Source organism: Bombina bombina, chromosome 1, assembly GCF_027579735.1.
Source record: "Bombina bombina isolate aBomBom1 chromosome 1, aBomBom1.pri, whole genome shotgun sequence".
Taxonomy (NCBI): Eukaryota; Metazoa; Chordata; class Amphibia; order Anura; family Bombinatoridae; genus Bombina; species Bombina bombina.
Genome location: NC_069499.1, coordinates 1,168,305,396 through 1,168,329,942, shown reverse-complemented (window position 1 = coordinate 1,168,329,942; position 24,547 = coordinate 1,168,305,396). Strand labels below are relative to the sequence as shown.

At 36.8% G+C, this 24,547-nt stretch overlaps 1 protein-coding gene across 2 annotated transcripts in view; it reads right to left on the bottom strand.

Annotated features, from left to right (window-relative positions):
* DDX42 (DEAD-box helicase 42) overlaps positions 1-22,681 on the bottom strand; it is an 80,429-nt gene extending 57,748 nt beyond the window's left edge. The window contains exons 1-9 of one of the 2 annotated variants that reach the window (XM_053699629.1): positions 22,618-22,681; positions 21,725-21,934; positions 14,221-14,371; positions 13,908-13,966; positions 13,441-13,477; positions 9,587-9,736; positions 8,829-8,933; positions 8,573-8,692; positions 8,314-8,490 (exon numbers count right to left, since the gene is read on the bottom strand). In XM_053699629.1, the coding sequence (XP_053555604.1) occupies positions 8,314-8,490; positions 8,573-8,692; positions 8,829-8,933; positions 9,587-9,736; positions 13,441-13,477; positions 13,908-13,966; positions 14,221-14,371; positions 21,725-21,927 (1,002 nt within the window). In that variant the 5' untranslated portion in view covers positions 21,928-21,934; positions 22,618-22,681. The remainder of the gene's footprint in view (positions 1-8,313; positions 8,491-8,572; positions 8,693-8,828; positions 8,934-9,586; positions 9,737-13,440; positions 13,478-13,907; positions 13,967-14,220; positions 14,372-21,724; positions 21,935-22,617) is intronic. The other variant, XM_053699632.1, reaches the window with a different exon arrangement.
* Positions 22,682-24,547: the final 1,866 nt, after the last annotated feature.

Here is a 24,547-nt window from a genome sequence, read left to right as displayed (position 1 = left end):
TCCCTGTTGATGGCACCCCGATTGCGGAAACTCTGCTGTGACAACATTCTGGTTCAGACGCCTTCCTTTCAATGAACAGGATTACCCATGATTTTTCCTGCGGTTTCCTGAATGGAAGGTTAATTTGGAAAAGAGTTCCTTAGTTCCAACTACAAGGGTAGTTTTTTCTTGGAAGACTATATTAGTCCCTTCATCAATGAAGCTGACAGTAGTCTGGAATTCAAGAATGTTTTCGATTCTCTCCTAACTCAGTCACATCAGTGGCTCAATGCAGCATTTAAGAATACTTTGGTGGTCGTCTCTTGATCTTTGCTCCCAGGGAAACTGCTTTCAAAGTTCTTCTGGGTGAGTGGGCCAACAGTTAACCAGCCTGTGCACTGGGGAACTGTTTGGGGCCTTCTAAGAGCAGGGAACAGACTCGGGCGGAGTTTGTTCTTCCCATAAGCATTTTAAAAATTGGCTTATTGCAGGGTTTTCTCAGGTTTAAGTTAGATCTTACTTCACCCATGATGGGAATTATGGCTGGGAGTGTTTTTCCAGCCTGATTCTCCATGGGGTCAGTTGCATTTGAATTTCATGACTTCTCGTCAAAATGTTAAGCGCCTGAGGTATGGATTGAGGTCAAAGATCCCTCAGGCTGTTCTAATAGACGCCTTGGCGTTAACATAGAATTTCAATATGGCATATTTAATTCCTCCATTTGATTTTTCTCCTGAAGCCTTGGCTCGGATTAAGCAGGTGAGGGCGTTGGTGGTCCTCATTTCTCCGGCGTGGTCCGCAGGATTGGTATGCAGTCCAGGGGGACATGTCACATCTTCCACCTGGAAGTCTCCGTGGAGGAAGGACATTCTATGTCAGGGACCTTCTTTTAAACGAAAATATTTTCCCTGAAGTTATCTACTGGAAAATGGAAGCTTTTCTTTGTACAAGCGTAAATTAGTAACTGGTCATTGAGACCATGAATCAGGCGTGTAAGCCTGTGTCTAGAAGATCTTTACCCATATGATATGGTGTAGATATTTATACTAGTGTGATTCCAGAGGATTCTCTTAAAGGGAATAGGGATCGGATTCCTAGAATTTTCTACAAGTCATAGCTGCCTTGTCTATTTTATTTCAGGTTCGTCTGGCAGTCTTCCCAGACATATAATCGTGGGTCAGGCCTTGGTCAGAATCAGACCTGTGTTAACCAACTACTCCTCCATGGAGTTTGAATTTGTTCTTAAAGTTCTTCAAGGGCTCAGTTTCAGTCTAGACATTCCCTAGTTATTAAATTGTTATCTTGGACAGTTTTATTTCTTCAGAGCTCTCAGAGGATCAGAACTCTCAGCATTACAGTATGATTCTCATCTTATTTTCCATTCAGATAAGGTAGTTTTACGTACTAAATTGGGATTTCTTCCTAAGGTTGTTTCTGATCGGAACATTGAGGAAATTGTTGTTCCTTTTCTTGTGTCCTAATCCTTTTTCTCAGAAGGAAAGATTTCTGCGCAATTTGGTCTGTGCCTTAAAGTTTTACCTGCAGACGTCTAAGGACTGTCCAAGTTTTATCTGTAGTCCTCTTATATGTGGTTTTCTCAGGGAAACGCGAGGGACAGAGAGCTACGGCTACTACTACTCCTTTTCGGTTGAAGAGTATCATACGTTTTGCATATGAGACTGCTGGAAGGCAGCCTCCCGGGAGAGTTACGGCTCATTCCACGAGGGCTGTTGCTCCCTCATGAGCATTCAAGAATGAAGCTTCTGTGGAACAAATTTGCAAGGCTGCAACTTGGTCCACTCTTCACACTTTTTCAAAGTTCTACAAATTTGATATTTTTGTCTCGGCTGAGGCGCTTTTGGGAGAAAGGTTCTTCAAGCAGTGGCACATTCCGTTTAGGTTCCCTGTCTTGTCTCTCCCGTATCATCTGTGTACTCTAGCTTGGGTATTGAATCCCATTAGTAATTAAGATGATCCGTGGACTCATCGTGTCAAAAAAAAAATAAATTATCAGGTAAGCATAAATTTTCTTTTTTCGCTGAAAAAAATTAATCCACAACCCAAAATATAAGTTTATTCTCATAAATGAAAGGAAAAAACTTAAAACATAAGCAGAAGAATCAAACTGAAACAGCTGCCTGAAGAACTTTTCTACCAAAAACTGCTTCCGAAGAAGCAAATACATCAAAATAATAGAATTTAGTAAATGTATGCAAAGAAGACCAAGTTGCTGCTTTGCAAATCTGATCAACTGAAGCTTCATTCTTAAAAGAGACTAATCTAGTAGAATGAGCTGAAATTCTCTGAGGCAGGGCTTGACCCGACTCCAAAAAAGGTTAATGAATCAAAAGCTTTAACCACGATGCCAAGGAAACGACAGAAGCCTTCTGACCTTTCCTAGGACCAGAAAAGTTAACAAATATACTAGAAGTCTTCCTGAAATCTTTAGTAGCTTCAACATAATATTTCAGAGCTCTCACCACTTCCAAAGAATGTAAAGATGTCTCCAAAGAATTCTTAGGATTAGGACACAAGGAAGGGACAACAATTTCTCTATTAATGTTGTTAGAATTCACAACCTTAGGTAAGAATTTAAATGAAGTCCACAAAACTGCCTTATCCTGATGAAAAATCAGAAAAGGAGATTCACAAGAGAGAGCAGATAATTCAAAAACTCTTCTAGCAGAAGAGATGTCCAAAAGAAACAACACTTTCCAAGAAAGTAGTTTAATGTCCAAAGAATGTATAGGCTCAAATAGAGAAACCTGTAAAGCCTTCAAAACCAAATTAAGACTCCAAAGAGGAGAGATTGATTTAATGACAGGCTTGATACGAACCAAAGCCTGAACAAAACAGTGAATATCAGGAAGATTAGCAATCTTTCAGTGAAATAAAACAAAAAGAGCAGAGCTTTGTCCCTTCAAGGAACTTGCAGACAAACCCTTATCCAAACAATCCTGAAGAAACTGTAAAATTCTAGGAATTCGAAAAGAATGCAAGAGAATTTATGAGAGGAACACCATGAAATGTAAGTCTTCCAAACTCAATAATAAATATTTCTAGAAACAGATTTACGAGACTGCAACATAGTATTAATCACAGAATGAGAGAAACCTATCACTAAGCATTCAATTTCCATACCTTCAAATTTAATGATTTGAGATCCTGATGGAAAAACGGACCTAGAGATAGAAGGTCCGACCTTAAGGGAAGTGGCTAAGGTTGGCAACTGGACATACGAACAAGATCCGAATACCAAAACCTGTGAGGCCATGCTGGAGCCACCAGCAACACAAACAATTGCTCCATGATGATTTAGGGGATCACTCTTGGAAGAAGAACTAAAGGCGGGAAAATATAAGCAGGTTGATAACACCAAGGAAGTGTCAACGCATCCACTGCTTCCGCCTGAGGATCCCTGGACATGGACAAGTACCTGGAAAGATTCTTGTTTAGATGAGAAGCCATCAGATCTATTTCTGGAAGACCCCACATCTGAACAACCTGAGAAAACACATCTGGATCTGACCACTGAGATAATCCGCTTCCCAATTATCTATACCTGGGATATGACCCGCAGAAATTAGACAGGAGCTGGATTCCGCCCAAGCAAGTATCCGGGATACTTCTTTCATAGCTTGAGGACTGTGAGTCCCACCCTGATGATTGACATGCCACAGTTGTGATATTGTCTGTCTGAAAACAAACTGTTCTCTCTTCAACAGAGGCCAAATCTGAAGAGCCCTGAAAATCGCACAGAGTTCCAAAATATTGATTGGTAATCTTTCCTCTTGAGATTTCCAAACCCCTTGTGCTGTCAGAGATCCCCAAACAGCTCCCCAACCTGAAAGACTCGCATCTGTTGTGACCACAGTCCAGGTTGGACGAACAAGAGAGGCCCCTAGAACTATACAATGGTGATCTAACCACCAAGTCAGAGAAAGTCGAACATTGGGATTTAAGGATATTTATTGTGATATCCTTGTATAATACCTGCACCATTGGTTCAGAATACAAAGCTGGAGAGGTCTCATATGAAAACGAGCAAAGGGGATCGGTCCGATGCTGCAGTCACAAGACATAAAACTTCCATGCACATAGCTACTGAAGGGAATGCCTGAGACTGAAGGTTCCGACAGGCTGCAACCAATTTTAAACGTCTGTCTGTTAGACAGAGTCATGGACACTGAATCTATCTGGAAACCTAAAAAGGTGACCCTTGTCTGAGGAATCAAAGAACTTTTTGGTAAATTGATCCTCCAACCATGTTTTCGAAGAAACAACACTAGTTGATTCATGTGAGATTCTTCAGAACGTAAAGACTGAGCTAGTACCAAGATATTGTCCAAATAAGGAAACGCCGCAATACCCCGTTCTCTGATTACAGAGTAGGGCACCGAGAACATTTGAAAAGATTCTTGGAGCTGTCGCTAGGCCAAAAGGAAGAGCGACAAATTGGTAATGCTTGTCTAGAAAAGAGAATCTCAGGAACTGATAGTGATCTGGATGAATCGGAATATGAAAGATATGCATCCAGTAAGTCTATTGTGGACATATAATGCCCTTGCTAAACAAAAGGCAGAATAGTCCTTATTGTCACCATTTTGAAAGTTGGCACTCTTACATAACGATTCAAAATTTTCAGATCCAGAACTGGTCTGAATGAATTTTGTTTCTTTGGGACAATGAATAGATTTGAATAAAACCCCAGACCCTGTTCCTGAAACGGAATCGGCATGATTACCCCTGAAAACTCCAGGTTTGAAACACACTTCAGGAAAGCCTGAGCCTTTATTGGATTTGCTGGGATGCGTGAGAGAAAATATTTTCTCACAGGAAGTCTTACTCTGAATCCTATTCGGTATCCCTGAGAGACAATACTTAGAATCTATTGATTTTGAAAAGAATTTGTCCAAATATCCTTGAAAAATCTTAATCTGCCCCCTACCAGCTGAGCTGGAATGAGGGCCGCACCTTCATGGAGGACTTGGGGGTTGGATTTGGTTTCTTAAATGGCTTGGATTTATTCCAATTTGAAGGTTTCCAATTGGAAACAGATTCCTTGGGGGAAGGATTAGGTTTCTGTTCCTTATTTTGTTGAAAGGAACGAAAACGGTTAGAAGCTTTAGATTTACCCTTAGGTCTTTTATCTTGAGGCAAAAAAAAAAAACTCCCTTCCCCCCAGTGATAGTTGAAATAATCTAATCCAACTGAGAATCAAATAACTTATTACCTTGGAAAGAAAGAGATAGTAATCTAGACTTAGATACCATGTCAGCGTTCCAAGATTTAAGCCACAAAGCTCTTCTAGCTAAAATAGCTAAAGACATAGATTTAACATCAACTTTGACAATTTCAAAAATGGCATCACAAATAAAATTATTAGCATGTCGAAGCAAGCGAACAATGCTAGACAAATCAGAATCCAATTCTTGTTGCTCTAAATTTTCCAACCAAAAAGTTGATGCAGCTGCAACATCAGTCAAAGAAATTGCAGGCCTGAGAAGATGCCCTGAAAATAAATAGGCTTTCCTTAGATAAAATTCAAGTTTCCTATCTAAAGGATCTTTAAAAGAACTACTATCTTCCATAGGAATAGTAGTACATTTAGCAAGAGTAGAGATAACCCCATCAACTTTGGGGATCTTTTCTCAAAACTCCAATGTAACTGCTGGCAAAGGATACAATTTTTAAACCTTGAAGAAGGAATAAAATTAGTACCAGGCCTATTCCATTCCTTAGAAATCATATCAGAAATAGCATCAGGAACTGGAAAAACCTCTGTAGTAACAACAGGAGGTTTATAAACAGAATTGAAACGTTTACTAGTTTTAATATCAAGAGGACTAGTTTCCTCAATATCCAATGTAATCAACACTTCTTTAACAAAGAACAAATATACTCCATTTTAAATAAATAAGTAGATTTGTCAGTGTCAATATCTGAGGAAGGATCTTGTGAATCAGATACATCCTCATCAGAGAAGGATAATTCAGTATGTTGTCGGTCATTTGAAATTTCATCAACTTTATGAGAAGTTTTAAAAGACCTTTTACGTTTATTAGGAGGCAAGATGGCAGACAAAGCCTTCTGAATAGAATCAGCAATAAATTATTTTAAATTCACAGGTTTATCTTGTACATTAGATGTTGAAGGAACAGCAACAGGCAATGTACTTTTACTGATGGACACATTATCTGCATGTAAAAGTTTATCATGACAACTATTACAAACCACAGCTGGAGATATAACCTCCACAAGTTTACAACAAATGCACTTAGCTTTGGTAGAACTGTTATCAGGCAGCAGGGTTCCAACAGTAATTTCTGAGACAGGATCAGATTGAGACATCTTGCAAATGTAAGAGAAAAAAACAACATATAAAGCAAAATTATCAATTTCTTTATATGGCAGTTTCAGGAATGGGAAAAAAATGCAAACAGCATAGCCCTCTTATAGAGAAAAAATGCAAGAGGCATATAGGAATGGGGTTTTAAATAATGAAAATATTTGGCGCCAAGTATGACGCGCAACACAAACAGAAAAAAAAAAATTGGCGCTAACATCCGGAAATGACACCCTAAGACGCCGGAAGTGACGAATTTGCGTCATCGAACGTAACTTCGCATTAAAAATGACGCAATATACTTTGGCATTTTGCACCCTCACGAGCCTAATTCTGCCTGCGAATTTAAAATGACAGTCAATTGAAAAAAAGACTATACCCCAGGTAAGAAATACATTTTTCCTAAAAAATTGCATTTCCCAGATATGAAACTGACAGTCTGCAAAAGGAAATATACTGAAAACCTGAATCATGGCAAATATAAGTACAATGCATATACTTAGAACTTTATATAAATACATAAAGTGCCAAACCATAGCTGAGAGTGTCTTAGGTAATGAAAACATACTTACCAAAAGACACCCATCCACATATAGCAGATAGCCAAACCAGTACTGAAACAGTTATCAGTAGAGGTAATGGAATATGAGAGTATATTGTCGATCTGAAAAGGGACTTAGGAGATGAATCTCTACGACCGATAACAGAGAACCTATGAAATAGATCTCCCGTGAGGAAAACCATTGCATTCAATAGGCGATACTCCCTTCACATCCCTCTGACATTCACTGTACTCTGAGAGGAATCGTGCTTCAAAATGCTGAGAAGCGCATATAAACATAGAAATCTTAGCACAAACTTACTTCACCACCTCCATAGGAGGCAAAGTTTGTAAAAACTGAATTGTGGGTGTGGTGAGGAGTGTATTTATAGGCATTTTGAGGTTTGGGAAACTTTGCCCCTCATGGTAGGATTGTATATCCCATACGTCACTAGCTCATAGACTCTTGCCAATTACATGAAAGAAATAGATATATTTTGCCAACCTAGTTTTAGCTGCATGCCCTTGTTTGCATTATTGCAATACAAATGGAGACCGGCAATGGGTTATACCCTTCTAGGATATGATGCACAGTGGACAAGCTGGCGACCTCCAGCCCACAAACTTGAAATCCAATACTCCACAGCACCATATGAATATATAAATCTTCTTTATTTAGATATATGTTTGCATTATTGTCATGCAGGAGAAGAAATTATAATTGGCAAAGCAGTTTAAACTCACTACCACTGTATCTATCACTTTAATTACTTATGTTGTATGTTAGTAAGGAATAGGTAAACATTCCAGCTAAAACTAAAATTGCACATCAGGCAAATTTCTGCTCATCCACACTAAACCTACAGCTCGTATTTGATGTACTGTCTGCTAGGACCAGGGAAAGTGAGGGAAAGAATAAGATTAGTAGAAAAACACAAGGTTTTACAACTTAAAAGGAACATAAAACCCCAAATGTTTCTTTCATGCGTCAGACGGAGTATACTATTTTAAACAACTTTCCAATTTACTTTTATTATTCAATTTTTTGTTTTTCTTGGCATGTAAGTTCAGGAGTGTGCATGTGTGTGCAGTACTATATGGCAACAGCTATGCTATATTATACATTAGCAAGAACACTAGATTGCAGCACTGTTTCCTGTCATGTAGTGCTTTAGACATGTGCACGCTACCAATCTAGATTTATCTTCAACAAAGGATAACAAGAGTACAAAGCAAGTTTAAGTACATTGGAAACTATTAAAATTGTATTCTCCATCTGTATCATGAAACAATAATTTTGGGTTTCATGTCCCTTTAAGGCTATTTAAATTAAAAAAAAAAGAAGACTAAACTGATGATGCTAGTAATTAAAGAACTACATTGAGTCAATATTAAGTGCAATCAATTCATGGTCTAAAACATAATGGAGCCCCTGCTCTCTCATTACCTGCTGACACAGCTCTCGGGTTGGGCATACAATAACAGCAATGGGCCCATCTCCAGGCTGAAGTTCCTTCTGATCCATTATGTGCACCAGCATTGGCCAGATAAATGCAGCCGTTTTACCACTACCCGTCTTGGCAATTCCAATCATGTCTCGACCACTCAGTGCCACTGGAACACCCTTTGAATGCAAGTGTTCAATTAAACAGTTGTTTTCATGGACATAGTGCAAGCTTTTTCAGCAACATGCATATGGAACTAACCTGGCACTGAATTGGTGTTGGTTGTGTATACTCAGACTTTCTAATCTGGTGCATCAGCTGCTCATCGAAACCAAAGTGAGCAAAGCTACTGGCAGGCCTTGGAGGAGCTGCCCCAGAAACCTACAAAGGAAAAAAGACATAAGATTTATTGTTGAATAATGCTTCTCTGTGGTGGTAACAAATTACACAAAAAGTGTAATGCTAGAATCCCTTAAAAAGAAGAAACTATGGTTTATGCCGTACCAAATTGACTTACCCGCAGATTCAGTTTATTTCTCAAATCCACAATCTGCTGTGGTGTCAGAGAAGTGATCTCTTCATGCTCCTCAAAAAAATTCTTTTCAAATGGTGGATAATCAATCTGCAAAGAAAAATACATATTGTGAATATCTAAAACTATAGCCATGGGAGCCGAGTTATCATAGTGCGAGCATACAATGTCGGCATTTATCATTGCACAAGCATTTCTCGTGAAATGCTTGTGCAATACTGCCCCCTGCACATTCAAGGCCAAACGTCCGCTAGCAGGGGGTGTCAATCAACCCGATCGTATCCGATCGGGTTGATTGCTGTCTGCCGCCTCAGAGGTAGCAGACGAGTTAAGAAACAGCGGTCTTAAGACTACTGCTTCTTAACTCCTGATTCCGGTGAGCCTGAAGGCTCGCACAGAATTAGAAGCATTCAAGCCTTGATAAATCGACCCCCTAGTGTACTATCAAGGGGGGCAGTTCCACAGATTACATTCTTTTAGAAGGCTATACTTACTACTCTGTGTCATCCTCAGACTAACCATTTTAGAAAATTGTTCTGTTCCCCTACTACAGGAGTTGTGTGGGTCATCGTCTGGGTTGCTATATGTGTCACACTCTTTTGGGGTGAGGGGTACTTAGACTATATCTGCTCTCAATATTTGCTGTAGACCCTATACATCCTATGTCAAATGTTCATTTTGTGGCCTTGAGCTTGCTGTCCTCATTCTTTGTACAAATTAGTGTTGTATTTCTAAACACCCACCTCTGAGTGGTCCATGGGAGGCAGAGGGTCAATGATGCGCTTGGTGGTTGCAATTGGATTCCCATCACTGTCATATTCTAAGTTATCTTCTTCCTCCTCTGGAGCTAGGCCAGCAGTTGGATTCTCTGCCATGAATCGAAAGTATGCTTCCTACAGGGGAAGGTAGAGAAAGTGACCTTAAGGGAGAAATCAGCATGCGACATTTCAGTCTAGGTTTTTTTTTTCGTTTGTTTTTAATGTATGTGGGAAGCAAGCCCTGCAAACATTTTTTTTTTAATGGAGCATAAACACACAATTGACACACACACACACACACACACACACATATAGATAGAGAGATAGATATATATATAAAATTTATCCAAAAGCACAAACACACAATCATAGAAATAAATACATATTTAAATAGATATATTCTATCACATAATGATCCATATGTATTATATAAATTCCACTTAGGGCTCTCTCTTTGTCACTCCTATCTTAATTCAATTTTTAAAAAAAAGTGGCCCTATGACATTCAGTTTCCATCTTTTTTCTGTGTGATACTGTTTATATCTACAAATGAATCACCTAAGAGTGAAAAGGGATCTCATTTAAAAGAAAGCTTTGCTTAATTTTAAATAAAGGGTCTCAAATATTTGGATTAGATATAATGGAAAGAGAATCCACACATGCTAACTATCCATCTAGAATCGGGATGGGGAACATTGGCCCTCAGGATTTTTCAGAACTACATTTCCCATGATGCTCAACTTGACTTCAGAATGCCTAAGCATCATGAGTAATATAGTTCTGAAACATAAGGAGGGTCAAGGTAACCCATCCCTGATCTAGAGCTATACCTTTATCTATATACTGTGAAGCAATAGTTAAAAGTTCACCAGATCACTCAATGTTAAACCCAGTTTTCCAGACACTTGTAATGTATGATTAAGGGGACTAATGTCTTTACCCTTTGTACTTAGATTTTTTAAACAAGGGGTCTTGCAAGTATAGGTTTAGTATTGGTTGAGTATTTTGGGGGTATTAAGTGTGAAATAAAATATTTTCAGTGTTAAAAAAGTAGGGAAATGATTAGTCTAAACTAAACTACATCACCAATATTTATTACATTTGATTTCAAGATGCATCTATTGTCCAGTATGTGCTTTGGTGAAAAACAAACAAAAGGTGCTGAGAAATAAAGCTTTAAAATGTAACTGATAAATTAGCACATCTAAAAAACAAAACAACAAAGAAACTAGAAATAAATCGACAAGTGGACCAGTATTTTTAAAAGCGAACTGGGATAACTTTTAGATCTTGATGCCGTAAGATGATTTTGTATGCATGTATACACACAGATACGTACACAGTATCAATGGCACAAAACATACATTTTAATATCTGTTCAATTGTTAGATAGCCTGGAAATTCCAAGCTTAACTAACACCACCATCACTAACTATATTATTTTTGTTTCCATGCTTTAAAATTTGATTGGGAACTTAAAACTCTAGTCAGTGGATACTTTATTTAGTACACATTTCTAATACTGGGTAGGACCCTTCTTAGCTTCCAGAAAAGAATTATTGGAGAAATGGATTCAAAAAGATGCTGGAAACACTCCTTAAAGGGACATTAAACACCTGCTAAAAAAACATAAATCTAACTCCTTCTGATCAAACAAATGAAAGTAAGCATTGATTTCTATGAAATCTTGCCAGCTTACCCCAAATTGTTAAAAAAAAAAAAAAGTGTATACAATTACAATGTTGTACCTGATGTTTCTATGCATGCTGCCATTTTGTAACTTACATGAGCACAGCAGTCACGTGACACACAAAGCACATTGCTCTATTATGTATGCACTATGCTGCTTAGAGGAATCTCGCTCACTGTGATACACGCAGAGTGTGTGCTGCAGCGTTTGTAGAGGCATTTTTATTTGTAAATGAATAGTATTTTTAACATCATAATATAATGTTATTGTAAAAACCAAATTACATTTTATAATGTTCCCTAAACAAATCTTATGATGTCAGTGCACGGCTCCAGGAACCATACTTGAAAATAGCAAGTTACTGGGAGAGAGGGGGAGGGGAGATAACAGTCCTAGGAACAATGGATAAAGCTTTGCATAGTAAAATACAAGCTCCGTGGTGTGATGGTTATATCTAATGGTTCCTGACCTTGCAGTACATAACACAGCACCGGGAGTTTCTTTCTCTTTCAGCCCTAATGTTAAAACCCTCCTGGGACTTGAAGCACGACTCCTACTGACATAGACAGTAGTTTGAAGATTACCAGATGCTCACTGGCTGTGACAGGCTGCAGTTGTGGAGTTTGCACACACTCCCTGGCAGTGACGAGCAGGGCTGTCTATGTCAAGCCGACAGTAGGAGTCGCGCTTCAAGTCCCAGGAGGGTTTTAACATTACAGGGCTGAAAGAGAAAATAACTCAGCTTTTTGACATATTATTGATATCAGTGTTGAAGTGTCAGTATTTAGTCATGACCCCACTGACTTGTTATGGTATGTGTTATTATTTAGTGACCTATGTATATTATACATCATTGAGCACTATATAGCAGCAGTGATTGCAAGGCATACTTGCTGCTAAGCCTATATCAGTATGCTCTCACTATAAATTTTATAGCAGAAGCAAAGGTTAATTTATTTATTTTTATTTGCAAGCTCTGAATCATGTTTAATTTTGATTTTTATGTCCCTAATTATTTAGCTAACCAGACGTTTTGCCAGTGCTTACAAAACTATGTGCAGACTTATTAGCTGGTCATATACGCACGTGTTTATTATCTCTAATATCATCATCTGATTTCTCATCAGAATGTTTTTTTGATTAATATCAATGTACCTGAAGGATTTTGTCACTGGTTCTCATAGAATGATTCTGCAGCTTTTAAAATGAAGTACAGATAATATTTGCATACTGTTCGCATTCATTGGGAATGTTTATTATCATTGTTGCCATGTAGAAATAAAGCCACACAAACTGTTAATGTGTTTCAAAGCAAGACTCTTTCTTTGCATGTGATTCTGCAATTGGTATCCTGGCCAATATCTCTGAATACATCACGATTATTTGTTTTACTTTTTTAAATGTTCAAAAAGTGTTGAACATTCTATTGGTCTGACACAAGCATTAATGTCAGAAGTAAAGAAATGGAAATCCTCCTCAAGTATAAAAAAACTTCCAATTCATTCCATATCAGGATCAAAAAAACACAACGTTTCTGGGCCAATGCCATTTAATCATGTGATTAAGCATTAATGTCCCCCTTTCATCACATACAATATTCTACAGTACCATTTAATACTATGTTCTAGGTAACAGGCTTTGGTGGGGGAGAGCCATTGTTTTTGTTTTTTTTTTACTGCTTTGGTCATGCTAAAACAACTAACAAAGAACTATAGCTGTGACAGTAATAAGAATGAGATAAAAAGGTCTGAGTCGTAGAAATGAGCTCTATAGTTAATGTATACATAATTCTGACAAACTTTAATGTGATTCAATCAAAATGAGACATTCGTTCCCAAAAGGAGGGAAACAAAGACTAAAAGTTTTGAGTGGACATGTTAAGCATATGTTTATCCACATCAAGAGAATTGTCTCTTTTGCAAAATGACTGCCATCAAAGATCACAACACCTTTTTTATTCACGTGATTATAACAATGCAAATCAGTCAGCTAAACCTAACAGAGCCTATGGGGCTCTTATATCCAGCTCATGACAAATGGACAAGAACATCAACTTGTAGCAGGTTTAAGGTATATTTCTGTTCCTAGGTTATTAGGTATTAGAGGACTCAGTGATCATTGGAGAAAAAAAAATAAGAACAAAACACACCTGATCATCTTCTTCCTCAATATCGTCTCGGATGCCCCTGCAAGACAAAAAGAAACACAAAACATCCCTGTGCACTGTCTGGAATCCCTAACATGTACAAGAGTTTGAGTGATATACAAGGATGCCATCAGCAACCATGCCAAAGAGCCTTTATGTTGCATATTATCTGCAAATATGTAACACAGAGGTTCTCACACATGGTGGGTGAAAAAGACACTGTGTACAAAGACCTAGGTGTTATTCCTTTTTGATACTTGGATCCCCAATTATGAACAAGAATACATATTCTACACATGTATATCTACATCCTCTCGTGAATGTGTAATGACCTGTTTGTTACACCTTTTAATGTAGTGTATGACAGACTATGGTGTATAATTTCTTAAGGTAAAAAGTATGCTAAAGTGAATGTAGCTGCACACACCCTCCAGTATGCAGACCCCCTAGCAAATGATACACACACATACCTGACATTCTTTTCTTTGTCTTTTTCTTCCAGTTTCCTCATATCTTTGGCAGCTTGATCCTAAACATGAAACAAAGCATGGTAACTCAGCAGGCCAAATATAAACAGTTGTGACTAATGTGCATTACCAAAGAAATAGCTAGAAAAAATGAATTATACAATCATATAAAATACAGAGTATATAGTGTGAGTGTGTTGAAGAATAACAGTAAACCAGGGATTCCGCTAGTGTACAAAATGACAATGTGGGGGAGGAGTCAAATAGCACATCAAGGGTGGCATCTAGGTCCAGCAAAGAGTACTGGAAGCCTTACCTCCACTTCCGCCATGAAAGCATCGAGCGGATCTTCTTCACTGTCAGAGTCATTGGTTTTGGAGCGGAACTGCTGTCTGGTGGGAGAATTTTCTGCTGGGATGTATGGCAAATCTACATTACTGGAATCTTCCTCCTCATCATCAAAATACCTGCCATATTAATAAAAAAAGTGTTAAATAAACTATGTTAAAAGTAAACAGTAAGTTCTCTTTGTACACCTACTACTTACTGGTCTCAAAATCCTTATTTCTTTCCCAAACCAAGAAAGTATATACTATCCAACCACAGGAGTCCCTATCCACATGTTCAGCCTGTGTTAGGGGTAAATTAGATGACTGGATACCAATTATCACCACTAAGTATTCTGAATATCATCTGGAGCAAAGCATTGCAATTAACACAAGATCTTGGAGAACAGAGTCAGACCACTCAAATGAAGTGTAACACGGTTGTGTTTATTGACCACCTACAATGCAGTTATATAGGATACATCACATAAATGTAAATTACACAAATGGTCTTCATAAACGTCCCTTATTACAAGTTAGTTAGTGTAAGACTTAAAGAATTTAACAGATATAGAATCCTTTGTTTAAGATAACATTCATCCTTGAGAAGAAGATAACAAGGAATGTAACAATGCTCTTAATTGCATGGTTACCCTTAGTAATGAGATAACTATGTTACTCCCCAACGAACAGATGTCATATCACAAAATAAAGAAAAAACCTAACAGTTCAATATCAGTACAACAGTTCATTGTTAGTTGATAATGGATTCTTAGATACAAGATGGCAGCACTTTGGTTACATATTTTAACATTATTTGGTGTCAGGAGCGGGAATTCACAGGAGGTAAGTGGAGTGTTTATTTTTAATCCTACATTCTACTTCCCCTCCCTGAACTCTGAACCTACACAGGGGGTGGCTGTTTTAATAGTTTTTTTTGGATTTTTTTCTCCTCCTCAAAGGTTGAAGTACTTTCTTGTTTAAAAGTTAAAGTTATACGGTTGTAGTCCTTTGTTGTTGTTAACATGGATTGAGTCCGTTGGGGTTTATATATAGTGCTTAGTTAAATAATATATCACTGGAGCAGAGTTATGACTTGAGTATGTGTGTTGCTTAAATTGCATGGCTTCAATTGCTTATAATTAGCTGCTTTAACGACGCACAGAGAAGGGATGCAGAGCGAGAAGAGGAGAATGCTATTGCATCTTTCATCTCTACGAAGGGGTTAACAGTTTCATTTCAAGCTACAGGCATTGCAGTCAGGGAGCTGTCCACTCCAAAAAAAGGAGGGGGATTCCAAGCTGTCAGTAATCACAGCCCTGTAAATTCAGCTAGAAAGTTTTCTCCTGCATTCAGAAATGTTACGGGCACAGAAGGTGTCCAAGTGCTGTGTAAATAAGCGTGTATGTCTGATGTTTCACTGTGTTCCGTGTAAAAGGTTTACTCCACACTAAATATCTGAGGATGTATTATCCTGTCTAAAAATAATTTGTTTATGTCTCAATCTGCAGGGAAAATGGCCATTCCTTGCAAATTCGGACACTTTCAGATACATTTTAAATTTGGTTGAGTATTTGGTATGTTTGAAATATATGTTTTCCTGAATAAGAGAGAACGTTAAAAAAAATATGTTTCAGTGTCTTTAAAAAAAAAAAAAAAAAAAAGTTTGCTGAATCGCTGTAAAAGCTGACCTTGGTGTATTTTTTTTTTCTTTCTGAATGGTAATTATACAGGCTAGAGTCTTGACTAATAAATCTGACGCTGTAATGACTTGTTTGCTATTGCTGTAACTTGATTTTAAGTCATATGTATGTTCTTAATTATGCGTGTTAATAGCATTTTTAGTTTTACGTGATATGTGTTTTATGCAAATAAAGACTGAAGAGAGATTTAATGTGTTTTCACCTGTTAAAGCATATAAATATATTGTTTTTGCAAGTGAACTAATTAAGGAATTTGTAAGTGCGATGATACGTGTGACTTTCAGTCACGTTCTGGTAAATAAGTTTTTTTCTGGCAAGTGATTAATAGGTTGATTTAAGTAGGTTATGTGCGTAACGTAGGATTCATGCAAGGAGTTAAAAAAAAGGAGAAAAGAAAAGACTAAACGCTGTATGTTATTAAATGTATCTAAAGTATTTGGGTCCGTTTCTGTTGCAAGTAGAGTAATTCAGTAGAGTTTTAATATAAATTGGTAACATATTGCTGTGTAATATTATTTATACTGAGATGGCTCTTATTTAAATATGCAGGTTATGATACAGTAAAGAAGTAGAATTGTAATGGTAAATAATACAAGTTTCCTAATCATGGCTAGGGTACATATGTAATGTACATGTTATAAATGGTCAATCCTTAAAGGGACAGTACACTGTAAAATTGTGTTTATGTTGATGTGTTTTCAATGATTTGTTATTCCAGTGTAGTATAAAAAAAAGTAGAAGAAATTGTATTTTCAGGTTTATTTGTATATATGAAGTAGTTGCTTTTGTGCTTTTAAATCACAGCCTATTACAATAGGTTACGTTTCAGGTAATAGCATATCTCATTGTCCTTATCTGATATTTGTCTGGAAAACCGGAGCTCAGTGCTTAGACAGAGCAACGGAAAATGTCATTTTATTACTTTACTATTCTGTGCCCTACGGAGAGAGTGATTTCTTCTTCTGACCATGTTAAGCTATTCAACAGATGAGACTCCAGTATTTAAAATTTTTACTATAAGCGGCTATACCACAGGCTGAATCAGTTATTTCAAATGTCAAAATAGGGGTGGAGCCTTTTGTTAACAATTAAATGCACTCCATCAGGTGAGATGGATCATTGGACACAATTTAAAGGGGAGATAATTTTTGGGTAAACTGTCCTTTTAATTTATTAGTGTAAATTATTATTATTTTTAGAAAGCTCATTTTGTAGTATACAAGTGTTTTATTTACTCAGAGAGCTGCACAATGTTTAATACCAAATTATATATAAAAATTAAATCAAATAATTGTGTATTTATTAAAATCATGGTTATGTAAAAGTATAGCATAGGCTTTTCACAAATTATTTGTGCCAAACATGATTTATTTAACAGTGGGTTTGCACTGTGCATGCAAGCAGGGGCCATATAGAACAGTGGCTGTGCCATTATTATCTGACCTTTTACAGAGTATAATATTGTGTGTTCCTTTGTAAATTTATGGCTAGGGATTTTATTTGGAAATGTGCAACTAGAGTTTAATGATCTTTTGAAGTGATTGCATTATTAGCGTAATCTCATAGTATTGTGCAGGGTAGAATTTGCAAAACCAGGGCATAGAAGGTTGAATAATTTTAATTATTTGTAGTGTTTTGCTAGAATGTGGTATTTTTCAGTGCTGTGTTTCAGTGAAAGTAAGTATATGTGTTGAATTTTAAGTTGATTGTGGTTGTTAAAAGTTTGTGCCAGCTGTTCATGTTTTGTTTTGTGTAATGGACAGTTGGTTTTAAAGGGACACTAAACCCAAAATTTTTCTTTCACGAGAGAATTTAATTTTAAACAACATTCAAATTTACTTCTATTATCTAATTTGTTTTATTTTTTAGATATCGTTTGTTGAAGAAATAGTAATGCATATTGGGTGAGCCAATCTCACGAGGCATCTTTGGGCACCCACCAATCAGCAGCTACCGAGCCTATCTAGATATGCTTTTCAGCAAAGAATATCAAGAGAATTAAACAAATTAGGTAATAAAAGTAAATTAGAAAGTTGTTTAAAATTGAACACTCTTTCTAAATCATGGAAGAAAAAATATTTGGTTTCATGTCCCTTTAAGTGTTTTCAAAGAGAATGTTATGTTTTTATTTTTAGTGAATGTGTTTGGAAGGGTGCTGTATGAATGGGATATCTCAATATTGTATTTGATTTTGCCTGATTTTAAGGATACTACTTCTTTTAGGAGTGCATGGATTGTCTGTTAGTTTGCGGTCATATTGTGTTTGCGTGACACATAGGGTGTTTTTAACGCGAACAAAGGGGGGGAGTATTGATAGTATTGATGAGTATCTTTATGTGATTTGGGTGATTGTTTTAAGTAAGAAAATGAACCTAATTTTTTTTTTTTTTTGTTATTAACACAATATTTGTATTTGCAGGATGAGATCGTGAAGCTGTATCCAGAAAGTAAAAACACTAACTAAATTATTTTTGAGTTTTTCATATTTAGGTAAATCTGTACAGATAAAATTCCATAGCGCGCACTCTCCAAAAGATTGAATGCAAGTAACCCTTTTTAAATAAAGAGATGCCTGGTGACTAGGTGAAGGAAAGAAAAAAATAAGATAAAGACCTTTTGTCAAGTTTGTTTTAACCACCATACTGCAGTAAAAGTTGCTGAACCATCTTTTGGATCCATTCTTTGCTTTGCATGCTGGTACCAGCCTCAGAAATGGACTCTGGGTAATCTATGACTGTTTCCTATGTGTGTCTTCAGAACATAAAGACTATCCTTCTCTGGACTGTGCCTTGCCTGTTGGAATTGAGGATCTGTTACGCTGTTACAGAGTCATCCACAGCTAAATTAGGGGAGTATTGTTTTAACTTGTTTACTTATATTGCTTGTTTTGTATTCTCTTGTAATTGTGTTATTTTTATTGATCATATTAGTTATAAGAAGTCATATAGCTTTGTCTGCAGAAAAGTATGCCTTATTTGTATTAGTACACATTGTAGTTTATGTACTTAAACAAAGTAACCCTCCAGATAAGTGTAACTCTAAACCTTGCAGTATTGTAACCTTTTGTATGGCCAACTGAGTATAGAGAATGTTTGCACCTTTATAGTTTAAAAAAAATGCTGCAATATCTCAGAATATTATAGACCCTTCACCATTGTAGAACACAGAAGGTTCACCCATGTTTCTATACCACCCTTAATATTTAAGCGATCAAGGGATATATGTCTTGCCGTGGAGAAAGGTATGAGAATAGGAAGTTTTTGTCGGAATTTCCCAATGTAATATTTCCTTAGTGTATAATCAAACTACTTGAAATAAAGAAAGTGAGGACACGTCTCAGCTAGAAATTTATATCAATTATACAGTAAAATATGAGTTTTGGAAGTAGTATAATTATAGTGATATTGATGGTATATTTTCTACCTACAATGGCTCTTATTAGATGTGTTTATGAAAGCAAATGTATTTTTCTCTTTATTAACTGGTATGGTCTCTGCAATTTGATTTTTGTAATTCCAGGTGTTTGTCAGCGAAAAAGGAATTATCTTACCATAAAAATGTGTTTACCTTTCAAGAGATTTTGTAGTTTTAATAATGTTATGATTGTATTCTTTCCTCATACAGGAGTGCGAGAGAATTTAGGTTGCAAAAATAATTATTAAATTAGTAGTGCTTATATCAGATGAGACAGCTGATTCTATTAAGATCATATTTGGAGAATTATAAACATTACATATAGTACCTTTGCAGAATAAAGCAACACTAGGTTATATTTTTTAGTAGTTCAAAGAGAAAGTGTAAAGAAATTAATTTTAAAGAAAATATTTTTATTGACCGTTTTATTTTTCATTTTTTTACAGGGCAGGCCTTAGCACAAGTTACTTAGCATAGCCATACAGCCTCTTGATGAAGTCTAGCAGCTTTTACTTACTTAGTATTCATGTATAAAGTATTTAAATTGTATAGAGAAGCTGTGAGTTATTCTCTATAAAAGTATAATCAATGTATTTAGTTGGTATTATATATCCACAATGTTTTCCTTGTTTTCAATGACATAGGCTAAGTTAAGCTATTAAAGGTAATGGTGATGCTTACAAAAAGGTGAAAGTAGTTTTGTTGGACATAATTGTGATTGTATCGGGGGGGTGTGCTCATCTTGTGCTGTTTTGTTTCCTTCTTAGACTCCTTCTGACTCGAGTGTCGGCTTGCTATGAGGATCCACCTGCTTTCCTTGTCTACCCCATGAACAAACCATCGAACTTCCCGCATGTACCTGCAGATGGACACTTGCAAAGCACCCCTACTGCAAATGGACTATGGTATTGAAGCAGGGTGTCTACGGGAGGTGGAGCTCTAAGAGGAAAAAGACTGTTTAAAGTGATCAGAGGCCACCCAGAGATACTTGTGCTGTTCCCATGTCATGCTTCACTGTGGAGAGTGTACAGAGCAGGAAACTGTTGATGCTATTTGGGGATGCTAGCTATGCAGGATGAGGAATAACAATGCAGTGTTCTTTGGGGGTAGATAGGGGGCTGGTTGGGTCTTTGTGCAGATAGACCAGTAGTTTGGGGATGCTGGGAGGTAGAAGGAGAGTATTGGAGAGACCGTACCTATGTGCAGTGACAAATTGTGCCCTATTGGCCTATTCAGTTTTTAAATTGTGTCTATATATTATAGCAGGAAATGTGAATACGTTTCTCTACAGTATTATCACATAGATTCATGTTATACCAAAGTATTGGGTTTATATTGTTGTTTATAGATTTACTAATGTTCTGTGCCTTTTATATAGTTGTTCATTTTTTAATAGTATGTTATTCTGTTAGAATAAAATGGTGGAATGTTAGAATATGTAACCAAAGTGCTACCATCTTGTATCTAAGAATCCATTATGAACTAACATTGAACTGATGTACTGATATTGAACTGTTAGGTTTTTTCTGTATTTTGTGATATGACATTTGTTCGTTGGGGAGTAACATTTATCTCATTACTAAGGTAACCATGCAATTAAGAGCATTCTTACATTCCTTGTTATCTTCTTCTCAAGGATGAATGTCTCTAGTCTTAAACAAAGGATTCTATGTCTGTTAAATTCTTTAAGTCTTACACTAACTTGTAATAAGGGGCGTGTATGAAGACCCTTTGTGTAATTTACATTTATGCGATGTATCCTATATAACTGCATTGTAGGCGGTCAATAAACAGAACAGTGTTACACTTCATGTGTGTGGTCTGACTCTGTTCTCCAAGATCTTGTGTCAAGTGCAATGCTTTGCTCCAGATAAGATTCAGAATACTTTAGTGGTGATAATTGGTATCCGGTCATCTAGTTTACCCCTAACAGTCTGTGAATATTATGCAGTCACAGAACTCTTGTATACTGCCTCCCATACTACCCAGAGCCTTATCATTCTAGCACAGGATCAGGCATACTAAGATACTGGCCTTTCCCTATGTTTTCACACTGCCCAACCCAAGCTGATACTGAGTTACAAGACTCCTACACTACTCAGACCTAAACAGATATGTACAACCATGGTCCCACACTGCCTAAACATGCACAAATGTTGCCCCCACATGGATAGAGTGTGCACAGATACAGCTTGACCATACTGCAACACTACACAGATACTGCACCACTGTATTCACACACTATCCAGGTATGCCACGACCATTCTCCCACACTAGCTAGAACAAACAGATTGATCTGTGGTATTTCTACAGATAAAGAAACACAAGTAATCCCCCCCCAAGTTTTCCAGCCTCTGCCCATATTATCCCTTCTTACGCATTTTCATCGTCAAAATTTGCCCTCTTGGAGCCAATCTTGTAGAAGGAGGGTAGTTGGGAGCCACTGGCTGAGCCTGCAGCTCTGAAGGCACTGTGTGAAACAGGTGGCAGCTTTGGCTCTTCCTTTTTTCCAGTGGAGATAGCAAATCCACCAAATCCAAACCCACGCTTGCCACTTGGGCCACCTTTATTCCAATTCATGGTAAAGCTGAGAAAAGATGGAGAACAAAAAATAAATATTAATTGTTAGTGATTATGGCATAAGAAAGGAATAACACGTATACATATTTTAAAAGCAAACTATGAGTAGATAACCTATGTACATTTCTCTACTTAAATTAATCCTTCCCATTACCAATCTCCCTCCACTTCAAACTTGCATGATTATTTTCCTCTGATTCTCGCAACATTTGATTTATCCAGCTAATTATCTTATCTCCCTCTCCAAACTACTCATTTAGATATTTTCAGTCAGATCAGTTTTGCTTCTCTCATAATATGCCTATCTACCCATTCACATGTAATCTTCCTTCTTTTTATGCCAAACGCGCCCCAATTTGATTTCTTTTTTTGCATGATGTCTAGTTGTAGCGGTGTTTGTGTCAATATACTGGCATTTCACTGCCAAACCAGTAAGCTCTCTTCTTTAGCAACTCTCTCCCTCCCTCTTACTAAGTATCTTTTCTATCGCACGGTACCCATCTTTTCTTATACACCGCGACATAACCTCGGAATTCTTATGCTCTTTAATAAACACCCCTCCCGCGACATATTTCTTGCCCAATCGTCAATAATACTCTGATGCTACATCTCGTCCCTCGTTCTCTCTCGGGCCACTACCTCTCTACACGAAAAAAAGCGTTATTTCTATATTGATTTTGAACGCCTTACCCTTCTCCCCAATAGCTCCCAAATTGCCCTAGTACCTCTTTCCGTCACCCCAGCTCCGCGCGTGGTAATTACGTCACTAAAGTCACACAGCGCCGCTGCGATGATTACAATGGGGTTGGCTGTAGTGGATCACGTGGCGTATTCAGTGTATACCTTGTTTGTGAGTAACTGTAGAAGAGGAGGGTTAGACTATGAATAGGATATTGCTTGTCTTATGTTGTCTTCGTTTCAGTATTAAATTATAAAACTGTATACCAAAAATGCATGACAATTTGTTTTTTTAAGTTGCATCAGGATTTAAAATATGTATGATTGGCGATGCCGCTAATTTACAAATGTATGCTACAGCATTTTTTCCCTACATGATTCAGATAGAGCACTGGTTTTCAAATCTGTCCTCAGGCTCCCTAACAGGCCATATTTTGAGGATATATAGACTGGAGCACAGGAGAAATAATCAACTGATTAGTAAACATGGGTATTTTACCTGCTATCTCCAAGGTAATCCTACGTTGAAACCCAGTTAGATAGAGCATACCATTTTAAACAACTTTCCAATTTACTTATACTATCAAATTGTCTTTGTTTTCTTGTAATCCTTTGTTGAAAAGTAGGTGTGTAAAGCCCAGGAGTGTGTCTGCAGCATTATATGGCTACAATTTTGCAAGAATGTTATACATTAGCAAGAACACTAGATGGCAGCACTATTTCCTGTCGTAGTGCTTCAGGAATGTGCACACTACCTATCTAGATTTCTCTTCAACAAAGAATAACATAAGAACAAAGCAACTTTCATAATAAAAGTACATTAGAAACTTTTTTTAAACTGTGTTCTCTATCTGAATAATGAAATAACAATTCTGGGTTTCATGTCGCTTTAGCATTAACAATTACATTGACCTGCATTTTTATTATATAGAACAGAACATTGTTTAACTTATAGAATGTTAATATCTTGAAATGTTATATTTTAAAAAATAGAATTGTTCTTCATTGATCTAACTCCACTCACTGACTTGAGTATGAGGATGATAGGGCTTGCAGCTCTCTGTTTGGCATCAACAAATCTGAACTTCCAATGTATCTCTATAAATAATAAGGTGATATGTTTCAAGATTATGCTTGTGAAGCCAGACATGGGTTCTTTCAGTTTTCAGGACTGGAAAATCCATAGTTTTCAAATTTAAAAAAGGGCCAACTAAATAATTAAAGGGACACTGAACCCCAATTTTTTCTTTCGTGATTCAGATAGAGCATGCAATTTTAAGCAACTTTCTAATTTACGCCTATTATCAATTTGTCTTTGTTCTCTTGCTATCTTTATTTGAAAAAGAAGGCAATCTAAGCTTTTTTTTTTTGGTTCAGACCTGTGGACAGCACTTTTTAATTGGTGGATGAATTTATCCACCAATCACCAAGAACAACCCAGGTTGTTCACCAAAAATGGGCCGGCATCTAAACTTACATTCTTGCATTTCAAATAAAGATACAAAGAAAATGAAGAAAATTTGATAATAGGAGTAAATTAGAAATTTGCTTAAAATTGCATGCTCATCTGAATCCCGAAAGAAAAAATTTGGGTTCAGTGTCCCTTTAAAGTTTGTTTTACTATGCTTAATTAAGCATTTTACATTACAATCTCAAAGTGTATATTAACCATTTAAATATGAACTTATAATTAAACGATTGGCACCTTGATATGGAAAAATATGTTCCCAGAGATAGTTTCAGGAAAATAGTCCACAGGCAGCAGGATGTAAAAATAACCACTATGTTTAGTTACACTATTTAAAACAATAAATTACATCATATCAGCTAGTTTCTCTAAGTGATCCTCAATAATGGAGATTTGTAGATGAAGCAATGGGGATCAGCTTTTCCTAAGAAAGGACAACCACATATTAATGAGCTTGAAACTCTCTTCCAAGGA